Source organism: Botrytis deweyae (genome assembly GCF_014898535.1).
Source record: "Botrytis deweyae strain B1 chromosome Unknown BDEW_009, whole genome shotgun sequence".
In the NCBI taxonomy this organism is placed as follows: Eukaryota; Fungi; Ascomycota; class Leotiomycetes; order Helotiales; family Sclerotiniaceae; genus Botrytis; species Botrytis deweyae.
The window spans coordinates 891,769-913,294 of NW_024066216.1; the positions used below are offsets into that span (position 1 = coordinate 891,769).

The 21,526-nt window shown below is 43.7% G+C and overlaps 6 protein-coding genes across 6 annotated transcripts; 3 read left to right on the forward strand and 3 right to left on the reverse strand.

The window, feature by feature from the left end:
• Nucleotides 1-1,536: 1,536 nt before the first annotated feature.
• On the forward strand, nt 1,537-1,995 carry EAE98_004885 (uncharacterized protein; the record flags this gene model as incomplete). The annotated part of the gene is made up of 1 exon (XM_038952506.1): nt 1,537-1,995. The coding sequence occupies one exon, from the start codon at nt 1,537-1,539 to the stop codon at nt 1,993-1,995; it is 459 nt and encodes a 152-aa protein (XP_038811156.1).
• Nucleotides 1,984-4,837, reverse strand: EAE98_004886 (uncharacterized protein; the record flags this gene model as incomplete). Its single annotated transcript, XM_038952507.1, has 4 exons — nt 1,984-1,997; nt 2,198-4,321; nt 4,369-4,545; nt 4,657-4,837. The coding sequence occupies 4 exons, from the start codon at nt 4,835-4,837 to the stop codon at nt 1,984-1,986; spliced, it is 2,496 nt and encodes an 831-aa protein (XP_038811157.1).
• Nucleotides 4,838-9,681: 4,844 nt separating this feature from the next.
• Nucleotides 9,682-13,069, forward strand: EAE98_004887 (uncharacterized protein; the record flags this gene model as incomplete). The annotated part of the gene is made up of 2 exons (XM_038952508.1): nt 9,682-10,112; nt 10,165-13,069. 2 exons carry the CDS (start codon nt 9,682-9,684, stop codon nt 13,067-13,069), a joined length of 3,336 nt encoding a protein of 1,111 aa, XP_038811158.1.
• Nucleotides 13,070-13,976: 907 nt separating this feature from the next.
• On the reverse strand, nt 13,977-14,702 carry EAE98_004888 (uncharacterized protein; the record flags this gene model as incomplete). The annotated part of the gene is made up of 1 exon (XM_038952509.1): nt 13,977-14,702. One exon carries the CDS (start codon nt 14,700-14,702, stop codon nt 13,977-13,979), a length of 726 nt encoding a protein of 241 aa, XP_038811159.1.
• Nucleotides 14,703-15,911: 1,209 nt separating this feature from the next.
• EAE98_004889 (uncharacterized protein) lies at nt 15,912-17,576 on the reverse strand (the record flags this gene model as incomplete). Its single annotated transcript, XM_038952510.1, has 1 exon — nt 15,912-17,576. The coding sequence occupies one exon, from the start codon at nt 17,574-17,576 to the stop codon at nt 15,912-15,914; it is 1,665 nt and encodes a 554-aa protein (XP_038811160.1).
• Nucleotides 17,577-19,421: 1,845 nt separating this feature from the next.
• EAE98_004890 (uncharacterized protein) lies at nt 19,422-20,923 on the forward strand (the record flags this gene model as incomplete). Its single annotated transcript, XM_038952511.1, has 2 exons — nt 19,422-20,021; nt 20,072-20,923. 2 exons carry the CDS (start codon nt 19,422-19,424, stop codon nt 20,921-20,923), a joined length of 1,452 nt encoding a protein of 483 aa, XP_038811161.1.
• Nucleotides 20,924-21,526: the final 603 nt, after the last annotated feature.

Below are 21,526 nucleotides of genomic sequence, written 5' to 3' on the forward strand. Positions count from 1 at the left end.
CCGCATTCTAGCTTCACATACACATACACATACACGCAATTTGAACCTTACGCATCACCACAGTCCAACTCCCCGTTTCATCCAGACACCTACCTACCTACCTACCTAGTCATCTATCAGATCTCAGATCTTCGATCTCCACCCACCAGATCCAACACCGTGGCACTTGAAATTTGAAACTTGAATACTTCTCAAATATCACCAAGCGGACCAATCTCCCACGTTCCACACGATCATTCAAGTCCAGCCATCATCTACCCATCTACCCATCCACCCATCCAAACCATCACCATCAACCCGGAATCCCGCATCCCGAGAACACCCCCCGAGTCCGTCCATCCATCCGACACAACCCCACTCACCACTCATCCGTCTTCGATCCAGAAACTTCAAGAAATCTAAACCCCTAGCTTCTTGATCGAGTCATCTGAACTCTAGAGAGTCTACCTACCTACCCACCGACCTAGCTACATAGAGAAAAGAAGCGAAAATAAGTCACACAACCCCATCGACCACTCTGTCTATATAATCATAAAATCCGTCTCCATCTCATCTTTGCTTTGCATCGACCGATCAGATCGATCGCAATCCATCCATTCATCTCTGTACCCCTCAGATCCCTAAGATTTCATCAGCACACCTCCTAAATTCATTCATTCTTTCTTTCTTTCTTCCAACCGGTCACTGCTTATACACATCCGTTTGACTCCAGCCAGTACCACCTCACCTCACCTCACCTCACATTACTTTCCCTCCCCTCCCCTCCTTGATTCCAATTTCCAAACCTCATCACGTTTTTCCCTCCCGCACATCGCATTCCCATCGACCGTCGAACAGCACACCGATTCTGCGTCACACATTACGCGCACTATAATTGACATTTCTGTTGCACAGAAATTCCAGAGAAAGCATTAATCATCCCAACACGAGAATCTCATTCGATTGAAACGATCCTATCTATCAACTGAATCTCCATCTTTCTGTCGTTATCCAAGACTTCGTTTCAGATTCTGGTTTTTCGCAGCACCTACATACATCATATTGTTCACATTACTCTCTTCTGTTCTCTACTCCATCAAGCAAGGTTCTTTGTTACACGCAATTCAAGCCATTACGTGTTTGCGTGCTCCAGTAGCAGGAAATCCATCAGTTTCATATCTTGCTTGGTTGATATTTCTTTCTATATTTGTAAATATCAAGTTAAACTGATATCTCATCTCGAACTTCATTTTCATCGGTCCAAAGCAACCATATAAATCCAATCTCAATATCCATATAGGAGAAAACCAATTGACAAAGTCACGGCTTCCAAGGGCAACAACTAAAACGCCATTTATCTCCTCTACTCCCAAAAAGCCACCCAGACGCCTCGCTAAAGGATACATTTTCACACCCTATCATCGATCACTTTGCGATTCACAGGTCAAGCCACACGGGACCCGAGTACAAAACATCCCTTTACAGACACAGGGCCTAGAAGTATCCCAAACCAAAATCAGCTACTTGAGCTCAATCCCACCCATTCATTCATACACAATGATTTCCAACATCAAAAGAAAGATTGCCTCGTCCTCAGTGTCATCCTCATCATCATGGCGAGAGAGAGAACAGAATACTCCATCAAGTAGCAAAAAGCGGCATCAATCTTTCTCTCGAACGCCCCAATCACAGCGACAATACCAGCAATGCGATTCGGAGCAAAATAGTTATTGTCCCCGTCATCGCAACTCCTCTGCGACGAATTGGTCCATCACATCTACACTTCTTAACGAAGTAAATTCCTATCAACAACCTCCCAGAAGCCAACAAACAAACAACCACCCACATCCGGATTCATACGAAGCCTTTATGCAAAATGCGTTGGAAGAGGAGCAAAGACGGGAAAGACACAAGCGAGCTGTGCGCAAAGCGAACGACGCGTGGCAGCAAGGATTCCGAAGATCAGACGCTGCTGGAACGAGAAGTTGGTTGCAGAATTGTGGATTAGCCAAGTAGGACTATTTGTTTCAATGTCATTCATTAGCGTTATATCATACATATCATACCGATAACGATTTCTTTTGTTACACGATAAAAATGAGAGGAGGTGGGAGGGAAATATGGATGGGAGTTTGATGAGGATATACCCAGTCTGGAAAGGATAATGGACATAAAGAAGACAAAGTTAAATAGACCAAATGAAAGAAATTAGACTTACTCTCCCATTCCCAATCCTTCATGACACCCACCCAATGCAATTTTCCTCTAACTGTCAACTCCTGGTCCATCTCCTCCGTAATAAGACCCGCGGCTTGTCTTTGAGCCATGAGTTCCCCAAATGATCCCTGAGACGGCCCCGAAATGCTATGTCTTTGTCTGTTTCCCACCGGTGAAGCTCTCCTACTCTGCCCTCTAATCCCCATTTCATTGAGATTCAACAGATCCGAAAATGAAATCTCTTCATTTCCAATTCCATTCTCCATTCCTTCCTCGAACCTTCTCATATTATCGCTGGGCCCGCCATGCATCCCCGACATTCCCATTCTACCGCCATTCTTCCTCATCAATTCCTGTTCTTTTTTCCTAGCAACTTCGTCTCTTCTTCTCCACACTTCCTGCATGACTTCCCAACAGCGATCGATATTCCCAATCCACATTCTTCTTCCCATACTTGCCCATCTTTCATTAACCCAGGCTCTATCTTCGGCATCCTTTGCTTCACAGCCTGCTGCCAAGAGTGGATATATCTGAACGATAACGAGGCGGCTGCTAAGCGGTACCGTAGCCAGGAAAACTAGGACTTTCTTCGCAAGTTCTGCACATGTTAAAGATGGGATTTCAGGGACGGCTTGGTGTAAATGAAGAAGAGTAGCGTAACGATAGGCTTCGGCAGTTTGAAGAGCGTGTTGAATTTCGGAAGTTGGATCTTCAGGAGTCGAGAATGCGGTTGAAGGTTGCCATTGCTCGATTTCTTGCTTGAGTTCCATGGCTTGTGATACTATGGCTATAGAATTTGATTTCGATTTTTGTACTTTGCGACACAGATTTGCAGCGCGACCAATTAGAGGAAATAGTGTTGCCGCGCTACCCATTAGGGGGTCGATTTCTGACATTGGAGTGACGTTGGCGGAAGAAGAAGAAGCAGAAGAAAAGGAATTGGTAGAGAGATTATTAAGCGGCGAAAGAATGTTCTCAAAATCTGTAGAATCTTCATCATCAATCGATGTCAACCTAGCAATAACATCCATGTAAACCCAAGTGTTGCAAAGAAATTTTAATCTGGCGAGATCATCACCCACAAGACTCCTTTTGTTGTGTTTTATGAGTGCTTGATTAACCAAGATTTTTGCACCCCTGAGATGTTCAATCCCAGTTGAAATATGCTGATCCCAAGACTCAGCAAATGCGAGGACAAGCGTTGTGGCGAGTGCAGTATCGGTGCGCATTTTTTCAATTCCTGTCGCGAGAGATCGAATGCTGCGACGCATATGTTCCATGCCGTCGACGCGAAGGGCGGGCTTCTCTTTGGATGTATGAAAGGCGGTCATGGATGCGATAGCATGATACAATGCGGGGGAATCGCGTGCAAGAGGCCAAACTAATGTTCTCCATGGATTCTCTGTAGGGCCATCTTTGACAGATAAAATGCCACATGTCTGCTTATCAAATCTAAGCATTAGCATCTCTGGGCTACCGGCCGGCACATCCGGCTGTCGATACATTGGACTAAAACTCCTAGGAGATGCACTGGGAGATCTTGATTGAGGTTGAAAGGGACTCATGGCCAACCACATATCAGCATCAGATAAGGGAGGCTCTCGAATGATTTCCTCAATATCATCTTCCAGCGATGAATCATTCGTCATTTGAAATTGAGTCATGTTAGGGCTTGACATGGGCATACCCATCATTGCTGATGTCATAGGAATGGACGAAGCCATGGACATGGATGACGGCCTTGTATTCAGATCCGATCCAGACTGTAATAGATCTGTTAATCTTGGTGACTGACCAGAGAAATTTGATCTTGTTGGTGTGACTAGACCGGTGTCTTCAAACATGCTACTTAGACTGCTTGTGACCGAATCCGGCTCAATCCGAGAGCGTTGAGAATCCTCCTGACTAAAAGTAGGCGTGCTCATATCAAACATAGGAGAGAATCCCGAATGAAGCTCCGGAAGCGAAGTCGAGACATCAAAAGTAGACGGGGAAGGCACTGCGGCATTGAAAAACGAGTCTTGCATCTGCGTATCTTCTCCGCCGGGGGTAGAAGCCGTTCCATCAGAAGCTACTGGACTTGCAGCTGTAGAGTTATCTGGTGCTTTTTCCAGTGCTATTGAACCTAGAGATATTAGAGCCAGTCTATAGAGCTTGGAGTCACTGTAGTACCTCTTTTTTGAGGGGCTGGTGGCGGTGGCGGTTTGTTTGTAAATGTAGCCTCCTCGAATGGCCTCCATTTGAAATCTTTTTTATATCCTCCACAGGAAACTCCCCTCTTATGACATTGCTGACAAGAGGGTTTTGTTTCATCGCATTTTAATCGTTTTGCTTTACAAGTTATGCAACCTAACAAGTTGTAAGGAGTTTCAATCAGCATGTGAAGCTCAATGCGGGGCACAAAAGCTCTTATCAATCACGAAGATAAGAGATATGAAAATGAAGGTATCCAAAGCTTACCATTCCGACTTTTTGATTGCTTAGGTTTGTTGATACTATGTTCTTTCTTTGAGGATTGAGCAGCGGATGGCTTGGAAGTCGATTGCTTTCGTTTTTTAGGTGGTGGAGGTGGTTCTGGTGCTGGCTTGAGAACAGGGGAGGAAAGAAATGCCGATGGAGAAGGTATTGTTATCGTCTCCATCTCAAAGAATTCTTAGGAGGATACATCGGTGAATATGAAAGTGATATTGGAATATTGATTCACAATTTCCCAAGGAGATCAAGTTGGAATCTGGAATCAAGCTCGCTGCAACCACAACTGATCTTGCTGCTGCTGGTGATGATGATCTTCTTGATGTGTTGTTCAAAAATATGATAGGAGATACATCCCATGGTTGATTCGGAAGTCTGGGACTCCTTCAAAAAGGTGGAGGAGAATCTGAGATTCGAACTCATAGATTGATTGTTATTTGATTGGTGAGTTAGATGTGTCAGTTTGTGGAGAAGCCGAGCGAAGTCGCCCGAGAGGGTGAAGTAGCGTATCACTACAGGGGTAAATAGCAGATGATATGATAGCGAGTGATACCCAACCAAGATGTAACCATCGGACGTGAATTGCCGTTGATGATTGGAGAAGAAGTTTGGGACATGGTGAAAAAAAGAAACACCTCGAGAGTTGACATGATTGCTTCTTGATTAATAATAAGGTTCATCATCTGCTCGCACTCATACATGGTACATGCTACATATATACTTCGAAGTTCGTACAGAGCTTTGATAGAGAGAAACCGTAAATCCCATATGCTTTTCCGGTTCCGTGTACGCTTCCAAGGTTTACAATTCTATCCAGTTCGTATCTATGCTCATTGATTCATCATTATCATAGTATCTACCGTCCAATCTCTTCTTTTCTGTTACATAACCTCCGCTTTGTGTATCTTTTATTTTGAAAAAGAAGTGTGTAGGGCTAGACGGGGATCCGTATTGTAGTGTCATGCTGATAAGTCTGATAGGTTAATGCAGCGGGCGGTTTCCGAGGTTCGAATAGATAAGTTGATAACGGTGGGAGGGGAGTTCGTGTGATCGCAGCTAGTGGGAAAATCTGGATTCTGGAACGTTTATGTATAGAACTGATTGATTTCGTTCGGAACTTCCCAAGTGGTCATGTATGCATGATAGAAAATCGTAAGGCGTAAAAGCAAATGGTAGGAAAGATGACGATATCGTGAAGCATTGAACCTACGGAGAAGCTATAGCGGAGAGAAACAATACTTATGATGGACGAGTGTCTTCAACAGCAAATGCGCAAAGATTAGTTGTGGTAACACAATAGATGACGCCTGACTGTAACGCGAAAAGCTGAGATTACAATTGCTGGCGATAACCTGGAGTAAAAAACATTGAAGGTCTGGAAAAGTTGCATTGTGCCGCTGCAGCGCAATGCGTTCTCATGCATCGAAGGCATTTATGTCCCGAAATCCTAGGAGCTCTCAGTTGGTCCAAATTGTGCAGGCTTCTAGTGCCAATACACATCTTGTGACTTAACGCGTGGTTTGGTTCGACGGTACTTCTCTATGGTGCTGTGGTCAAGTCCGTACTGGGTGGAGATTATGCATGCAAGAAGTGAATATTCTTCCGCTGCCAGATCATCCTTTTTGTGAGCTGAAATATCATTTTTGTGCTCCCTTGGGTACGACAGCTTGGTAGGGCGCGCCTGAAGTCTTGTACAGACAGAAGGAATCGTGGTTGTTCAACTGCATCAAGGGAAAGATGGTTGCTGGCTGGATCTGCATGTTATTAGGATTTGACAAGATCCTCCAACAGGTACACTGTCTGCTGAAGGATTGTCGGTACCGAGTATGATGTTGGTTCAAACGCAAGCTTAAATAGTTGGCATAAACAACGTGGCGTGTTGTTTTTAGAAATACGGCGTCTCCTACGACAACAACATACTAACGAAAGCTGAAATTCAAATTGGTGCATCATTAAATTAGTCGTAGTTTGGGCTGCTGTTGTTTTTAAGATGGCATTTCGAGAGCGCGTTTCGGAACGCCGCAACACCGTTCAGCTGTCGCTTCACTGTACCTGCCTGTGGAGATCGTGACGTTAATGTTTCCGATAGAATTTTAATTTATTTGGAAGCTGATGATTCCCTGGCTCGTCTGCGATGATTGAGATTTGCTTAAGAATAAAAATTAATTCTGGCTCAAGAAATTTTCCCGATGATCTAGCTTTTCGTCTCATGTCGCAAAATGGTCGATTCAGCGCGTTAAGGATAACCAAGAGCCAAGCTAGATATCTGCACTAGTGTTTGATGGTACAATTTCAACATACGAGAAATCAGGGAGGTAGATGGAAAAGTTCTCTCTAGATGAATTCATAATTCAATATACGATAGCTCGGCGAGAATTGTTGAGAGGGCTATTGTTTACATTCGGGCCCTAGGTGATGGTTTTCGCTTAGTTTCATGCAGATTAGGACGAGGATGAAGGGGTTCATAGTCAATTTCAAACAAATTTGGTTATCGGCTTACATTAACATGCTCTCGATTGCGTATTCAAATGTTCTTTCTACATTTAGTGATTCAGATTCATGAATATCATTTGACAGTCGAGAAAGACTACGGCTGATCTATCGTGTGTATCATCTATAGTTCCAGAGAACGACATTTGACAGCCAGCCACGGTCGATCTATCGTGTATATCATTCATAGTTCCATGGAACCACATTTGGCCCGGAAAATGCCCAAAAGTTTGCGTAGTCTCAAATCTGGCCTGGCTTAAGTGCTATGATACCAACTACGGAGACGATCTCCGTACTATTGAAGAACGTCAGATCTGGCGATGATATGCGTATCAAGATAGATGGAGTTTCGCCTTCAAACAGATTCTTGATGAGACTCGATTTGTGTCTCATCTCGTGTTCTACACGGTGAGTATTGAAATTAGTTAGGAGAGGGATGACTTGTTCTTCTTCTTTACCGATCATGATTTAGAGACGATAAGAGTAGAAACAACCCTACGCGCGCGACTGAATTGAAAATAGTAATATTAGGAGTATAATCTCCCTAGGCAGTCAAGTAACAGTATATTTAACAGACAAGATAGATGCTCCGCCACAAGGATCTCATCGTGATCAGGGCATCTGAAAATAGCAAATTGGTGGATCCGATCACAATTTTAATGAGCGTCTTCAAGCTTTTGAAAGTGGAATGAATAAACTTCCACTTGTGCACGCACATACGATTAAAATTTCGAGATGAAGTTGTACACTCCACTTGATAGATTTTGACGCGCCATGGAGGATGATTAGAGCCTCAGCCACTACAAGCGGGGCCAACCTCTTTAATTATTTTGAATCCTTGAATGAAAGTTAAACATTATTATTGAAGAAGGAAGATGCCACCAAAACTTATGCCGCCCGCTAATGCAAATGCATCAGCCAAGCCGATCTTTTCTATCCGTTTGGAGATTAGAAGATTCCAATTGGGTGTATCTATCTCCACATTACCATACTATAACCTGTCGTGGCCTTCGAATCCTTGAGAGCAACGACCAAGTATTTGCCGCTCTTAAGAACGAGGATTTGATGTTTGAGAGTGTTGGAGTGAGGGTGGGTGGTGAAGGACGACGGTCAAGGACGACGGTAAAGGACAAAGGTAAGGGGCGACGGTAAGGGGCGACGGTGAAGGAAGATAGTCGGAGGGTAAAAAAGCAAATGAGAGTCGTGGATCTACGGAGATTCCGTGATATTGGGGAAGACCGATAGAGATCAATCAAGTACCATTTGAAAGCTACTGTATCGTGAAAAGAGAGACAGAAAGAAGAGAGGAAGAGAGAAAGAGAAAATGGCGTGATGGCTTCATTCAGTGGCAGTACGGCACGGCAATGTATGTATCTGTCTATCTATATGCTTGGTATAGACAGCTTACGCTATCGCTGTGCATGTATCGCTGCAATGCCAATAAATGGTACACGCTGCTTTGATATTAAAAACGATGATGCAAATATTAATTTGTTGGATATCACAAAGGACCATATAATAATGTTTCATCCGTTACCCGTATAACGAAAGTGGTCTGTTTCCCCCATGCTTACTACTTATTAAAGCTTTCATTATCTCGTAAAACTTGGATGCATTATCGTGAGCCGTGACATCTACCATCGTATCCCTAAACCTCACTCATTTTGCCTTCACGCCAGCCACTCAAAAATCAAGAATACATCATCATACAAAGTACATATGAGAACTCTTTCTTCATCCCGCGGAAGTTGGATCGTCGTCAGCTTGGACGCATTTTGGTGATGTAGACCAAGCCAACAACAATTGAGTTTTCACATACCGCAAGTGTCACCTAATGGTTCTGGGCTGCGGGTACAAGAAATTCCTATACAAATTAGTTATGTTGCATCTTTTTTCTGCATCCTTTGAAACAGCATTCAAGCGCATTTTCCAAGCGCATTTGAACAAAATCCATGCATAAGTTGGATGGCGCATAATTCATACATTTACTTAATCCTAAAGGAGCAATTTTCATATCCTTTCCTGTTTCTGTCCTGACTGTCCTCGCTGTCCTGCTTTTTCATTGGCAGTAGGAGCATCTGAACTCCTCACTTATCCTTGATATCTTTCAAAGCTACCCCGTTTCTATTTACATGGTATGAGCTACGAAACCTTGTCAAGGCTTCTATCCAACATTTATCCTTGAACAAGCCCCTGTACTACTCTCCAATGAACATCGCGCCTTCTCTTCCCTTCGTATCAAGAATTGATATATACAAGAGGCATATCACCATTCATGTCGAAGCCCTCGACCTCCTCTCCTTCCTCCTCCACCTCCTCCACCCCCTCCTAATATACCGACATTACACCTCTCTCTCCCCAATCTGCCCTATATTACATACTTTCCATAGGATCGTCATTAATTCAAGATTTTGGTAAAGTATAATCTGAGCGAAATGGAAGCAATATAATATACATCGCCAGATGTATAATAATTAAGCTTCAGCCTTCTCGTCTTTCGATTGTCATTCTTCCGCATCAACAATGGGGAACAGTCAATCAGTACAAGGCCCAAGACGAGGCAAGAAATTATCGAAACCAAAAACCAAGCCTACCGGGCCACCGCTATCCAACTCCAACAGCCCAAATCCGAGTCGTCGAAACTCCGTTACTGGAAAAGGGATTGTAACAGCTGCAGCTTCAGTTCTTCCCAATGGCAAGCTTGTCAGTGTTCTCGAGACTGAGTCTCTTCAACATGTATCAGAGCCAACACCCACGAAGAAGAAGAGAATGAGTATATTCAGGTCAAGGAATTCAAAGAAGGATACGGAGAACCCTCAATTGGGCGCCAGCGTTGATGTTATACCGAGTGTTTCTCCACCAATAAATACTGGCAGGTTTACAAGAAGTAATTCTGTAAATTCTGTTGCTATTGAGGCGACAGAGGAAAAGTCATGGGCTGCCCAAAGTCCTAGGTAAGTCACTTTAAATACTCTCTATTTACAGTATGTGCTCATTAAATACCAGACCAACATTCCATCGTTCGCGAAAATCACTTCCCCATGTCCCATTTCCATCGAATAATAATAATCGCCTTTCCCTTGTATCAGAAGGCCTTCCTCCGAGACCAGATTCCATCAATGTCGCAACAAATTTGGCTGGACAACACGGTGGAGAGATGGATTGGCAGTTGTCAGACCCATTCTGCCAGAGAACTCAATCAGACCCTGCAATATATGCACCTATCCGTCGAAAATCTCTTCTTCAACATGGTGTAGCGACAAGACACAGCGTCATATCAAATCCTCAGTCTGTTCAGAATCAAATACCAGCTTCGTACCAAAATATTGGAAAATGGTCTGTGGCACCTTTGACATTAAGAACAAATGTGGAGAATGAAAATCACGGTGCACGTACTTCTACTCCTAATGACCTTGGCCATATTGGTTCATTTCAGCTTGGTTCTTTGAGAATTACAAATGGTTCAGCAAGTCCTACGCCTAGTGCCGACGAAAGAAGAGCTAGTCTCCCATCTAATGATCAACATATTGCTACTTTACAAGCAAGCTCCAGGATTCAAGGTATCGCCAATCGAAGCTATACCATTTCTGTCCCCGCAGAAGCCGTGAAACGTCCTTGGGCACCAACCTCTTTCTCACAATCTCCCATTGAAAATGATTCTCACGATTCTCTAACCATCAAAATCCCGGGTACTACATCTACTCTTAATTCGCCGTTATCTCCTACTAATAATCATTCTTTGAATCTCCCTCCTCAATTAAGTCCATTTTCTTTTGTTGCCAGTCCCATCGGGTCCCCATTAGAAGCTACCAGCAAGAACACTGCTGTAGAAGACGAATTATTTGAGGCTGAAATGACTACACCTACGCTCGAGTCTTCTTACAGCAATGACAATCGTTCATTTGACTCTGGCTACGGCCCATCGCCTGCTACACCAGAACAACAAACTTTAGGCCGGATCCATAGTCAACAAGATATGATCTCAAAACAGCTGGTAACAACTGACAGTGGATACAATTCATCTACTTCCAGAAGGAATTCAACAGCGCGAGTTTCACCGACAAGGATATCTCTCAGGACAACAGAAGCGCCACCTCTTGCTAACCACGCGATTCCAATGGTTAGCCTAGAATCCCAAAAGATGACCAGATTGAGCAACGTCTCTCTGCCAAGTTCGAGCTATCAATCTCAAGTTCAACAGCCAACGCCCATGTCTTACAGACAGAGCATGCCAGCAGTTCCGCGTCAGCCTCAAATTTTCACTGCTGGTGAGACTTCAGGCTCAAATTGGGGAGTGCAGAGACAACGCCCACAATCTTTCTACCCTGGCTCTCCAAGATTCACGGCGCAATCTCGATCACGGAGTGAGATGCATCTACCTACTGCGGCTTCATTTCAAAATAGCGACAGTGTAGATGAAATCATGGAATACAAAGCAATGCGAAGGGTCAGTTCAAAAGAGACGATAACTACTATAATGTCTCTGGAGCCCGGGGAAGTGGAGTCCACATATAATAGGTTACATAATGCAATCCCTCCTATTCCTTCGTCCATTCCAGAGGAGGATTACCATACCGGGTGGAAACCACCAAACGCACGAAGACATTCATATGCTCCATCAGCTCCATCTACACCCAAGAATCGATATACACTCCAACCGTATCAGGCTCCCACTTCTCTGAATACATATCCACAGGAGGACCAAACAGATTTTGAAAATCATCTGACATCTTTTGACAATATTAAGAATAGTTTGGGAGGGTCTCCCTATGATTTGGCACTTACAGCAATGGAAAGGACGCCTCCACGAGCTACGCCAAGGGGTGCACCTACACCTAAGATGAAGAGCGCAGCCGCGCAACTTCAATCTACAGACACTAATTTGATTCGATCTCAATCTGAGGAACCTCTACTATCAAGGCCGGATATTAATGGCCGTCAGGACTCTTACAATAAGCTTGTGGGCGGCAACCCGTTTGATCATAGTAGTACTGGACCGAGCTCAAGAGCTACTTCATCAAGCTCCACATTTACTCTTCGGGATCTACCATCGCAGAGACGAACGGCTGAGGAGGATGCGAAGAGGTTATCCATTGCAAGAACCAACAGGGTTAATAGTCCCCCGCCTGTCTCTTTCCAGAATCAGCGAAAATCTGTACCAGTTCCGGCTCCAGGGCAATTGGCGTTGCCAAAATTGAGATCTACATCAGTGGCACAATCTCCTCTTTCCCAGCCATTATCGCCGGAAATAATGACTTCTTCATATCAAAAATCAGTCACTCCGCCTCCAAGATCCTCAACCTCTCCTCCCATCAGAGAGGTACCAAGTCAGGGATCCCTGGCATCGGGGCAAGAACTTTGGTTTGATACAAAAGAGCAAATCATCCCTGCACAACTTCAAATCGGTCATGCTGAAAGGCCGTCCAAGATAAGATCGCAAAGTGCTAGACCAGCTACACAATACCATAGACCTATCCCTCTTCATCACTTTAGTTTCGATGTTCAGGAAAAGTCTGGAAACAATTCAAGAGCTGCGAGTCTTTATAGTGAAAAGGAGTGGGAGATTCATGCTGGGGCTTATGATCACACGTATGGCTCTTCTACTAATCTTCATGATCTTTCTGGTGAGTTTTTAGCCAACGAATATGACACTCCGTCTTTTGAAGAATCTCAGCCAATTCCGGATATGGGGAATTCAACGCAGGATATGTTAGTACTGGACCGATATGCGGGAGGTCTGGGATATGGATTTGAGCCCGGCTACGGTCTAGGCGGGAGTGCGGGAACGAGAAACAGCGGGACGATGAACAAGGGTGGGAGAAAGGGAGTCGAAGTGTCTCAGCAGTGGGGGCTGGATTTTAGTGACGTGCCTATTATCATGCAGAGAGTGCCAGTTGGAGCTGGTATCTAAAAGAGCAACATACTTTCCGCTTCATTGGCATTAGCAAGGAACAAATGACACCTCATACGACACACTGCCAGGCATATTCTTAAGTCACCAAGTTTTGACATTAGATTGGACCTGGTAAGGCAACGAAAAATACACACGGAACGGCGTTAACTTGGCATGTACTACTTTTCTACGATTTTCTTTTTTTTTCTTTTGTAAGGAATTCCATTTGGACCGGGGGCTTCGGGAGGCTTTGGCGGGATCGGGGGATACAACACATTTGGATGACGGATGGATACCCAGTTTTTTTCTTTCACGTTGCTTTTTTGGAGGGGGCTACTTTTTCCAGCACAATGAGCGTGGAATTGGTTTGCTTTATATCGCATTGCATTGCATTATTCATGAATAGAAGGTGGGCATGTGCCAGGGCATGATTGATGGAGGAAAAGGCCTTGAAAAAGAAGCGAAAAGAAAGATTGTACATATTTGATCGACGAGGAGTGTAGATACTTGTAAATATTACTGGTCGAGAAACCGGGTTACTATCATCGATAGCAGGTAACGCAAATAGATTTGGCGGCGACTTTTACTCAATGTCTATTGTGTCTTTGTTTCGGTGAATGCGAATGGTGAAGTAATCTTACATTTTGCTCGTGGTAATTTATCACCTGCGTGGCGATCTATGCTTCTGCTGTCGTTTAGTTTCATGATACACTGTGAATTGGGCATGATGGTTGTGTCACAGGGAAATTATTCTTGATATTTTTTAATTCCTGCTTGAATGTTGATCTTGCTACTGCACTTCCTCCATTGCTCCACGATTAGTGAGATGAGGAGTTTTCCCTGGAATATAGGCATGAAATTGAATAATTACAGAGGTTCGTGACAGTGCCATCACTAAAAATTACTATATTGATGATATGGTACCTTACGAGAAAGAAGCTTTCACTATTCTCTCAGCCATCTCCGGCAAGGTATTGGCCATAACCTCCAGCTCAGTATCAAAAATATCCAAACACGGCTCTTTCTCGTACTCCGCACAATAAGCACCCTTGAATCCAACCTTCTTTGCTGCCGAAACATCCCACATATGGGCCGCCGCAAACCACGTCTCGTCATCTGCAGCAAACTTCTCCAACGCTGTTCTATACGCTGCCAAAGCCGGCTTGGCAACTCCAGAGCTATCACACGAGATAAAGTTTTCTGCAGGCATCTCGACGCCCCCCTTTGAGAAATACTGCTGCACACGCTTCAAATCGGCCGTGGTCAAAAACCACACCTTAAACCCGCCTTTCTGCAAAATCTCAAAACACTCTTTGGCGCCGGGTCTCAGTTGTAGCTCAGAGTAACCTTGCACACACGCGTTGAGTTCTTCATCAGTGCACAGGGCTCGCGGGTCGTCGACTCCAGCGAACCATAAAGTGCGGTAGAAAGTTGACTCCAAGATGCCTTTGTAGGGCTTATATCGCTCGGAAATGGAGAGGAATGTGAATTCCAGCTCGGCAGCGGTCATCCAGCTGTAGCCGAAGAATTTTGCGGTGATGTTGTGGGCGCGGAGTTTTTCGCCAATGGCGCGGTCGATTTGCGCGTGGTATTCGTCGAATGAGACGAGGGTACCGACGATGTCGAAGACGACATGTTTTTGGCCGCCCATTTTTGTATTTTTTGACTTTGGTAATTGGGTTTTAGTAATTGACTGCTTGCTGACTCGTGGAAATGGAACGGTTTATTTTGGTCAAGTGGTATAATGCAGAGTTTAGATTTGTTGATCCGGAGACAGAGGTACAGAGTGAAATAATTGGTTTGATCTACTCTGCGCTTTGAATGACTAAACTTGTGCTCTCTACCTTCCAGCAATATGTGATTCCAACTCAATTGTTACTTTTGTGATACCAATGTATGTGTCATTCAAAATACGATATACTTAATGACAGAGACACTATCTCAATATCTATTTGATCCCACCTACGGATTGCTAATTGCGGGAAGCCCCACGATGTATATGCCGTGATCCGCAATAAGAGATTCCCCGCATTGGCACCATCTCCATATTGTATGTAACCTCACTACAACCGCAATCTAATAACATGTCCGATCTCGCCCGAAGTTCTGATATCTCCTGATTACTGAACATAGTTCTTGAAGGAAGTTTATCTTATGGCTTATCTGGTAGGTTTCAACTTTAATGCACACCCCTCCTTCTTTGCTCCATATTCGGCGTCTAAACCAGCATTAAAGTTAACTCCCCGAGAACGACTATCCCACTCAAGATATCTTATCTGCAGCATCTTTCTACAGCACCTTCCTATTATAGCATCTCTTATTTATAATACTTCATCTGTGTATGGTCGCTTCTTATCGCAACTTTGCGAGACTGCATGCGTCGGCTTCAGGGGTTGAGGTCGGATAAGCTTCGGGTATCGCACTTATCTACGGGGTTCCTTTTCCGCAAACTCTACATTACTCTGTTTCCAGGTATCTTGTTATCTCCAAACCGGTTGAAAATGAATTTGGATATTTTGGATTTTCATTGGCCATGGTGAAGAAGATTCAGAATAACCGTCGCAAGTGCTTACCATTTTTGAAAATTGTGTCGTCTGTTGACGAGTGAGTGGCGATGACGAATTGCGCTGAAACTGGGATTCATGAAATCATGATAGTCAAAGTTCTAAGTCAAAGTATTGTAGAGTTGATGGATGAATAAGCAATATTGCTAGAAATACACGCCCTAACATATGCCCGTCTTGTTCAGCAGAATTCTAAATCTACAAGAAGAAGGAAAAGTTGTAATTATAATCTTGTTCAAGTAACTATGTAATAATAATGCTAAACATGCTATGTGACAAAATTGCTGCAGAAGGTCTCATGACCACAGAATATTCAATCTCGCAAGGCCCTTCTTGGGCTCCTCCTCTGGCTCTGGGTTTTGTTGGTAAATCTCAATGAATCCACGAATAGGCATTTCCTCCAAAGAAACCATTTTAGTTTTGGCATAAAATTTGTAGCTCAAATACAGCATTAGGAAGAGAGGAATGTTCAAATACGACGAGATGAATGTCTCAGTGTCCCATTCGCCATGAATGAAAGTCACGTATCCTCCGGTAAAGAGGAGAATGACAAAGAGGGTCAGAGAAACCCACGTCGTGTATGGCTGGAGTGGTGCGGCCCATGGAAGCTCAGTGTGGCGATTGACGCCTTGCTTTTTACAGCCAGCTTGAAATCTAAGGTAGACGACCAAAATGGATATCCAATTAACCAAGGTCGCAATTGAGACAAGATCTTGAAGCCAAGTGAAAACTGTACTAGCAGTACTCGACAAAGTCATGTAGCCCAAGCACATGAAAACAGCATATAAAGCAGCTGCAATATAAGGAACACCGGCATGGTTCACTCTAGTAAAGAATTTGGGGGCGTGTCCATACATAGCCATACCAAAGAGAATTCGCGTCCCGCCGAGCATACTGGAGTTTCCGGAAGACCAAGCAGAGGTAAGTACAACAGCATTGATGATAGATGGGATAACCTTGATACCGGCGTTCTTCGCAGCAATAACGAATGGTGATTGTGAGGCAGTACCACTAGACTGAAGAAGATTGGGATCGTTGGATGGAACCACAAGACCGACCATGAAGATGGTCAGAATGTAGAACAAAAGAATTCGGATAAAGATGCGCTTAGCGGCCATTGGGATTGCTCTTCTTGGATTTTTCGTCTCGGCAGCAGCTACAGTGATATTCTCGATTCCAGAATATGCATATAAAGCATTGTTGAGTGTTGTCCAAAATCCAAGGAAGCGACCCAAGCTACCGCCAATACCCAAATACTGGACGAAAGCTCCTGGGTCCCTCCAGTAACGAAAGCCTATCGATTCATGGTTCGGACCTCCTCCACAGGTAACAACGAGAGCCATTACATTAATTCCGATGACAAGCATAATCTTGAGCATAGAAAACGTAAACTCCAATTCACCATAGACCCTAACAAAAGTGACTGCGGTCAAGATCATGAGAACGGCAAAAACTGTAATCCAAACTGCATTATTGATTGTTGTCCAGAACTCTACTAAAACTGCAGCGGCAACGATTTCGGAGGGAATAGAGACAATGTATGAGTAGACTTGGTTCCAGCCATTGGCGAAAGACATGGCAGGGTCGAAGAAGTGCTGAGCATAACGAACTTGTCCTCCAGTGAGAGGAATTAAGGCTCCCATTTCTCCAACAGCAAACACTACACTCGAAACAGCGAGGCCAACCACCGAATAACCAAGAAATGCACCCAGAGGACCGGATCTTGCAATTGCTCGGCCAGAACTAAGGAATAGACCAGTACCAATTGTTCCGGCAAGCGCAATCATCTGAATATGGCGTTGATGAAGGCCTTGCTTAAAAGCTTTCACCTCCTGAAACTCTACTACCGTTCCGTTCTCATGTTGACCAGAGTGAACTTCGATATCCCCTTGTCCGATAGCCTCATTTTTGGAGCCTCCATGGCCGAGCTCGTAGTCGTCTGATTTATGATCTAAGGACATCTTTGAAAGATACCAATATCAACCAAGAGGGATGAAAGAAAAATTTCCTGTGCAAGAGTGATGGACCTGAATACAGCGTATTTCTGGTCTATCTTGTACTCTTTCAGATCACAGAATCCTCTACCCTGCATTGGTAGGGAAGCCACATCGAGCTAGCTGTAGATAATGTATATCAAGTAGAAGTCCCTTATCATGATAAAAGTCATCTCTCGTTCGTCTCGAAGCAATTTGCATCATAGCTTTTGCCAGAACTGAGGAAGGGTATATCCGTAATTGGTTGCTACCCCGCTAACCTTGGAAGTCAATGATACCCAAAATGCTCCTTCGGCTCTGTCCCCTGCTTAACCCACATAATGATAACATCCCTTCAGCCAAACCAACTTGTTGAAGCTGCGAACTATCTCATTGCGTGCTAAGTTTCCAGGGTCCTCTACCCGCAGAGCTGATAAGCATTCAGCCCTTGCAGTCTTTATACTTCAGATGATGTTTTGTATTGAATGGTTTGTTGGAGTTTTGACATTATTGAAAACCTAGATTAGAATCACCTCCTCCATAGCCTAAAGCGTAGCTTCCTCGTAGTTCATCCAAATTACAAGTTAGTTAGATAGTAGTCCAGTTCTTCTACGAGGCAATAAATCGCAGGTGAATATGGTGTTGTTCCAACCTGTCTGCTAGCTCAGATTATAGAACAGCCGCTCGAAGCAAGAAAATAAGGGGGGATACGTCGTAATGTTCATACTTGCAATTAACCAATGACTTTGAGCTCAGCCGGATCTGGAATATACTACCTGTAAGGTAGCTGGGTAGTATATGCGTTCATTTGGATAAAAGAGCCAGATATAGAAGTAGTCCTTCGGAATCCCCACTCGGGACGGCGGAAGACACTAAAATCGAGGCGGCTAGTTTATTTACGCCACTTTACCACGTAAGCTTGCAAAGTTAACCGTTGCAATTCCGTCTGCAATTGCCGCGGAATTCTTGGCCGTACTTCATATGCCTAAACCGTCTGATATACATGAAAGGTGTCACATAACAACATCATCACGTCAGGGAGCTTGAAATTAGCCCGATTCGAGAAAGTTGAAGACTGCGTTGACTAAGTGAAATTGCGGAGATAAATACCTAGGTATCAGTACCTAGGTAGTCATAGTGGGATATCGATGATAAGATTGTGAAGGGCCCAATGGCCAATTTGATAAGGTTGGAGGACAGGGGCCGAGCGACGTAGACATCTGATAAGAACATGGAGAGATCAGGAGATGTCACGTTGCATTATCAAGACACCCTCGTTGTACTCTTGCATTTACGGGTACTGCAAGCTGTCAATTACTTTCACAATCAATCAATTACTCACTCTTTAGTCTGATCATTGCAAATTCCGATGAGCGTAGTGATTCTTATTATACAGTAACCTTCTGTAAAGATCTGTGTGTTAGAAAAGGTAATACGTACATATGGATAGATTGATTACAAATATTTTTAACCTTTCCTAATACATACCTTTGAGCTTTCAATATTACAAATCAATTATCAAAGGTATACATATAGTTTAACGTGAACCTCTCTCTGTACGGATGTTTATAGTAGGTTGCTGTCTGAGTCTTTAAAGAGACGAAGAAACCTCTGCATGTCAATTACTACCGTATCACTAGAAAGTGTCCCAAGATTTCACTTTATATACCTAGTACCTGGACAACCATTTTCGGAATTACACACAGCAAAAATATAAAACATTACCTTCCCGCCAAACGATCAAAATAATTACTCAGAAGTCCATATACGCATACCGGTGTTCCTTCAGAACTCCCAAGTCAAAGCTGAGAAACGAAGAACACTATCGACACCATGAAGACTGTTTCCGAAACCTTAAATGACCTCTCGATTTCGGTCGCACCATCAAAATCAAACTCGACAGTATCCAAGTGTCTGCCAGTTTCTAACCCAGGAGAGTGTTTCTGGCAATCTGAAAAGCATAGGTTGCATGACCACCGCTCTACAGAAGATCTCCCAACGCACAGCGATGTAGTCATTGTCGGTGCGGGGTACGCTGGGGTTAGCACCGCATATCATCTAGTCAAAGAGGGCGGTGACTCGGTCAAGTCAATCACTATCATAGAGGCACGAGGTGCATGTTCGGGTGCAACTGGTAGAAATGGAGGACATTTGAGACCTGATTTGTATGGTCATATTCCAACTTATGTTGAGCGAGGTGGACCACGTGCAGGAGCTGAGATTGCAGAATTTGAGATTGCTCACGTCAAGGAGATCAAGAAACTCATCGAAAAAGAGAATATTGATTGTGACTTTAGCCTCTGCCGCACAGTTGATGTATGGTGTAATGAGGAGATGGCAAAGAAAGCTAAGGCAGTATATGACCAGATGGTAAAGAACGATTTTGAGTACATGGATGATGTCATCTTCCATACGGGGAAAGAAGTTGAAGGCGTAAGTGAGATTCCGTGCATCAGAATGATCCATCTCTAACTTTTTCTTAGATCTGTGGAGTTAAGGGTGCTAAGGCTTGTGCTTCATACACAGCTGGGAGTATGTGGCCTTATAAGTTTATACTGGGGCTTCTCGAAATAATTTTGCCAACCGGGAAAGTTAACTTGCAAACCAACACACCAGTGACTAGTGTAAGCAGTGTACCCAGTGGAGGATTCACCATTGGGACAAGCAGAGGAAATACACATGCTGGCAAGATAGTATATGCCAACAATGCATACATATCTGCGCTTCTTCCCGAATACAATCAAAACATAGTTCCTTGCAAAGGTATCTGTTGCCGTATAACTGTACCTGAAGGCAAGACAGCACCACTTCTCAACAACACTTATATCAACCGAACAGAAGACAACACCCTTTCATATCTTATACCCAGAGCAGATGGTAGTATCATCGTCGGTGGTGCCGGGTCGAAATTTAGACCTCATAAAGATCAATGGTACAATAATGTTGATGACAGTGTTCTCATCGAGTCAGCAAAGGATTATTATGAAAATTACATGCAGGAAACCTACAATGGCTGGGAGGACTCTGGTGCTAAAGTTGACAATATTTGGACTGGAGTTATGGGATATTCTTACGATTCAAATCCTCATGTCGGTGAGGTACCTGGAAAACCCAATCAGTTTGTAATTGCTGGGTTCAATGGTCATGGTATGCCAGTCATTTGGCTTTCTGGTAAAGCTATTGCCAAGATGGTCTCAGAAGATGTACCGTTCGAGAAGACTGGTGTTCCACGATTGTTCAAGACGACTCAAGAGAGGATAGATCGGGCCAAGAACGGAAGCGAAGAGCAGGGTGATATTCTTGGTACCGGAAATCAGAAAGCCACAAAGCAATGAGAGACCCCTCACTTTCTCTCATTTCCATATCGCTCTACCATCTCTATTGCAATAGAGAGCGGTTGAACACAGCTAGCTTAAGCAACATGGGTGGATACAAACACATCACCTCCTTGAACTAGCCTTTCGCAGCAAATTACCAGCTTAGCATTGGCTTTTAGTTGTTAGTAATATTTGGCAACACAGTTCTCGGCTGAAAGACATGGAGTCTGCATTCCAATTCATCAATATCGCTGCTTTGAATGAATGGGATTATGGAGTAAAAACGAATATTATTACTCTCATCTACTTTTTATTTACAGACTATACGTTCTTTACATTTGAGGTCGACCAGTCGCCCTCAATACCTTGTGTATTGCGTGATTAGTATTTGCAAGGAAGCCTCGCTTGATGACCTGAAAATAAGAAAAATATAACATTTTTACCTTTAGTTCTATAAATTGTTGCTGCCATGTTTCAGTCTTTCTCTTTTTCATGCTGCCATTGTCGATAGTTTGATAAACGTCCCCAGCACAACTTTACAATTGACAATAAACTTAATCTAATGTCATATACCAACTTTCTATTTCTTCATATCGAATCCAGAACAGTGATTTTCTCCAG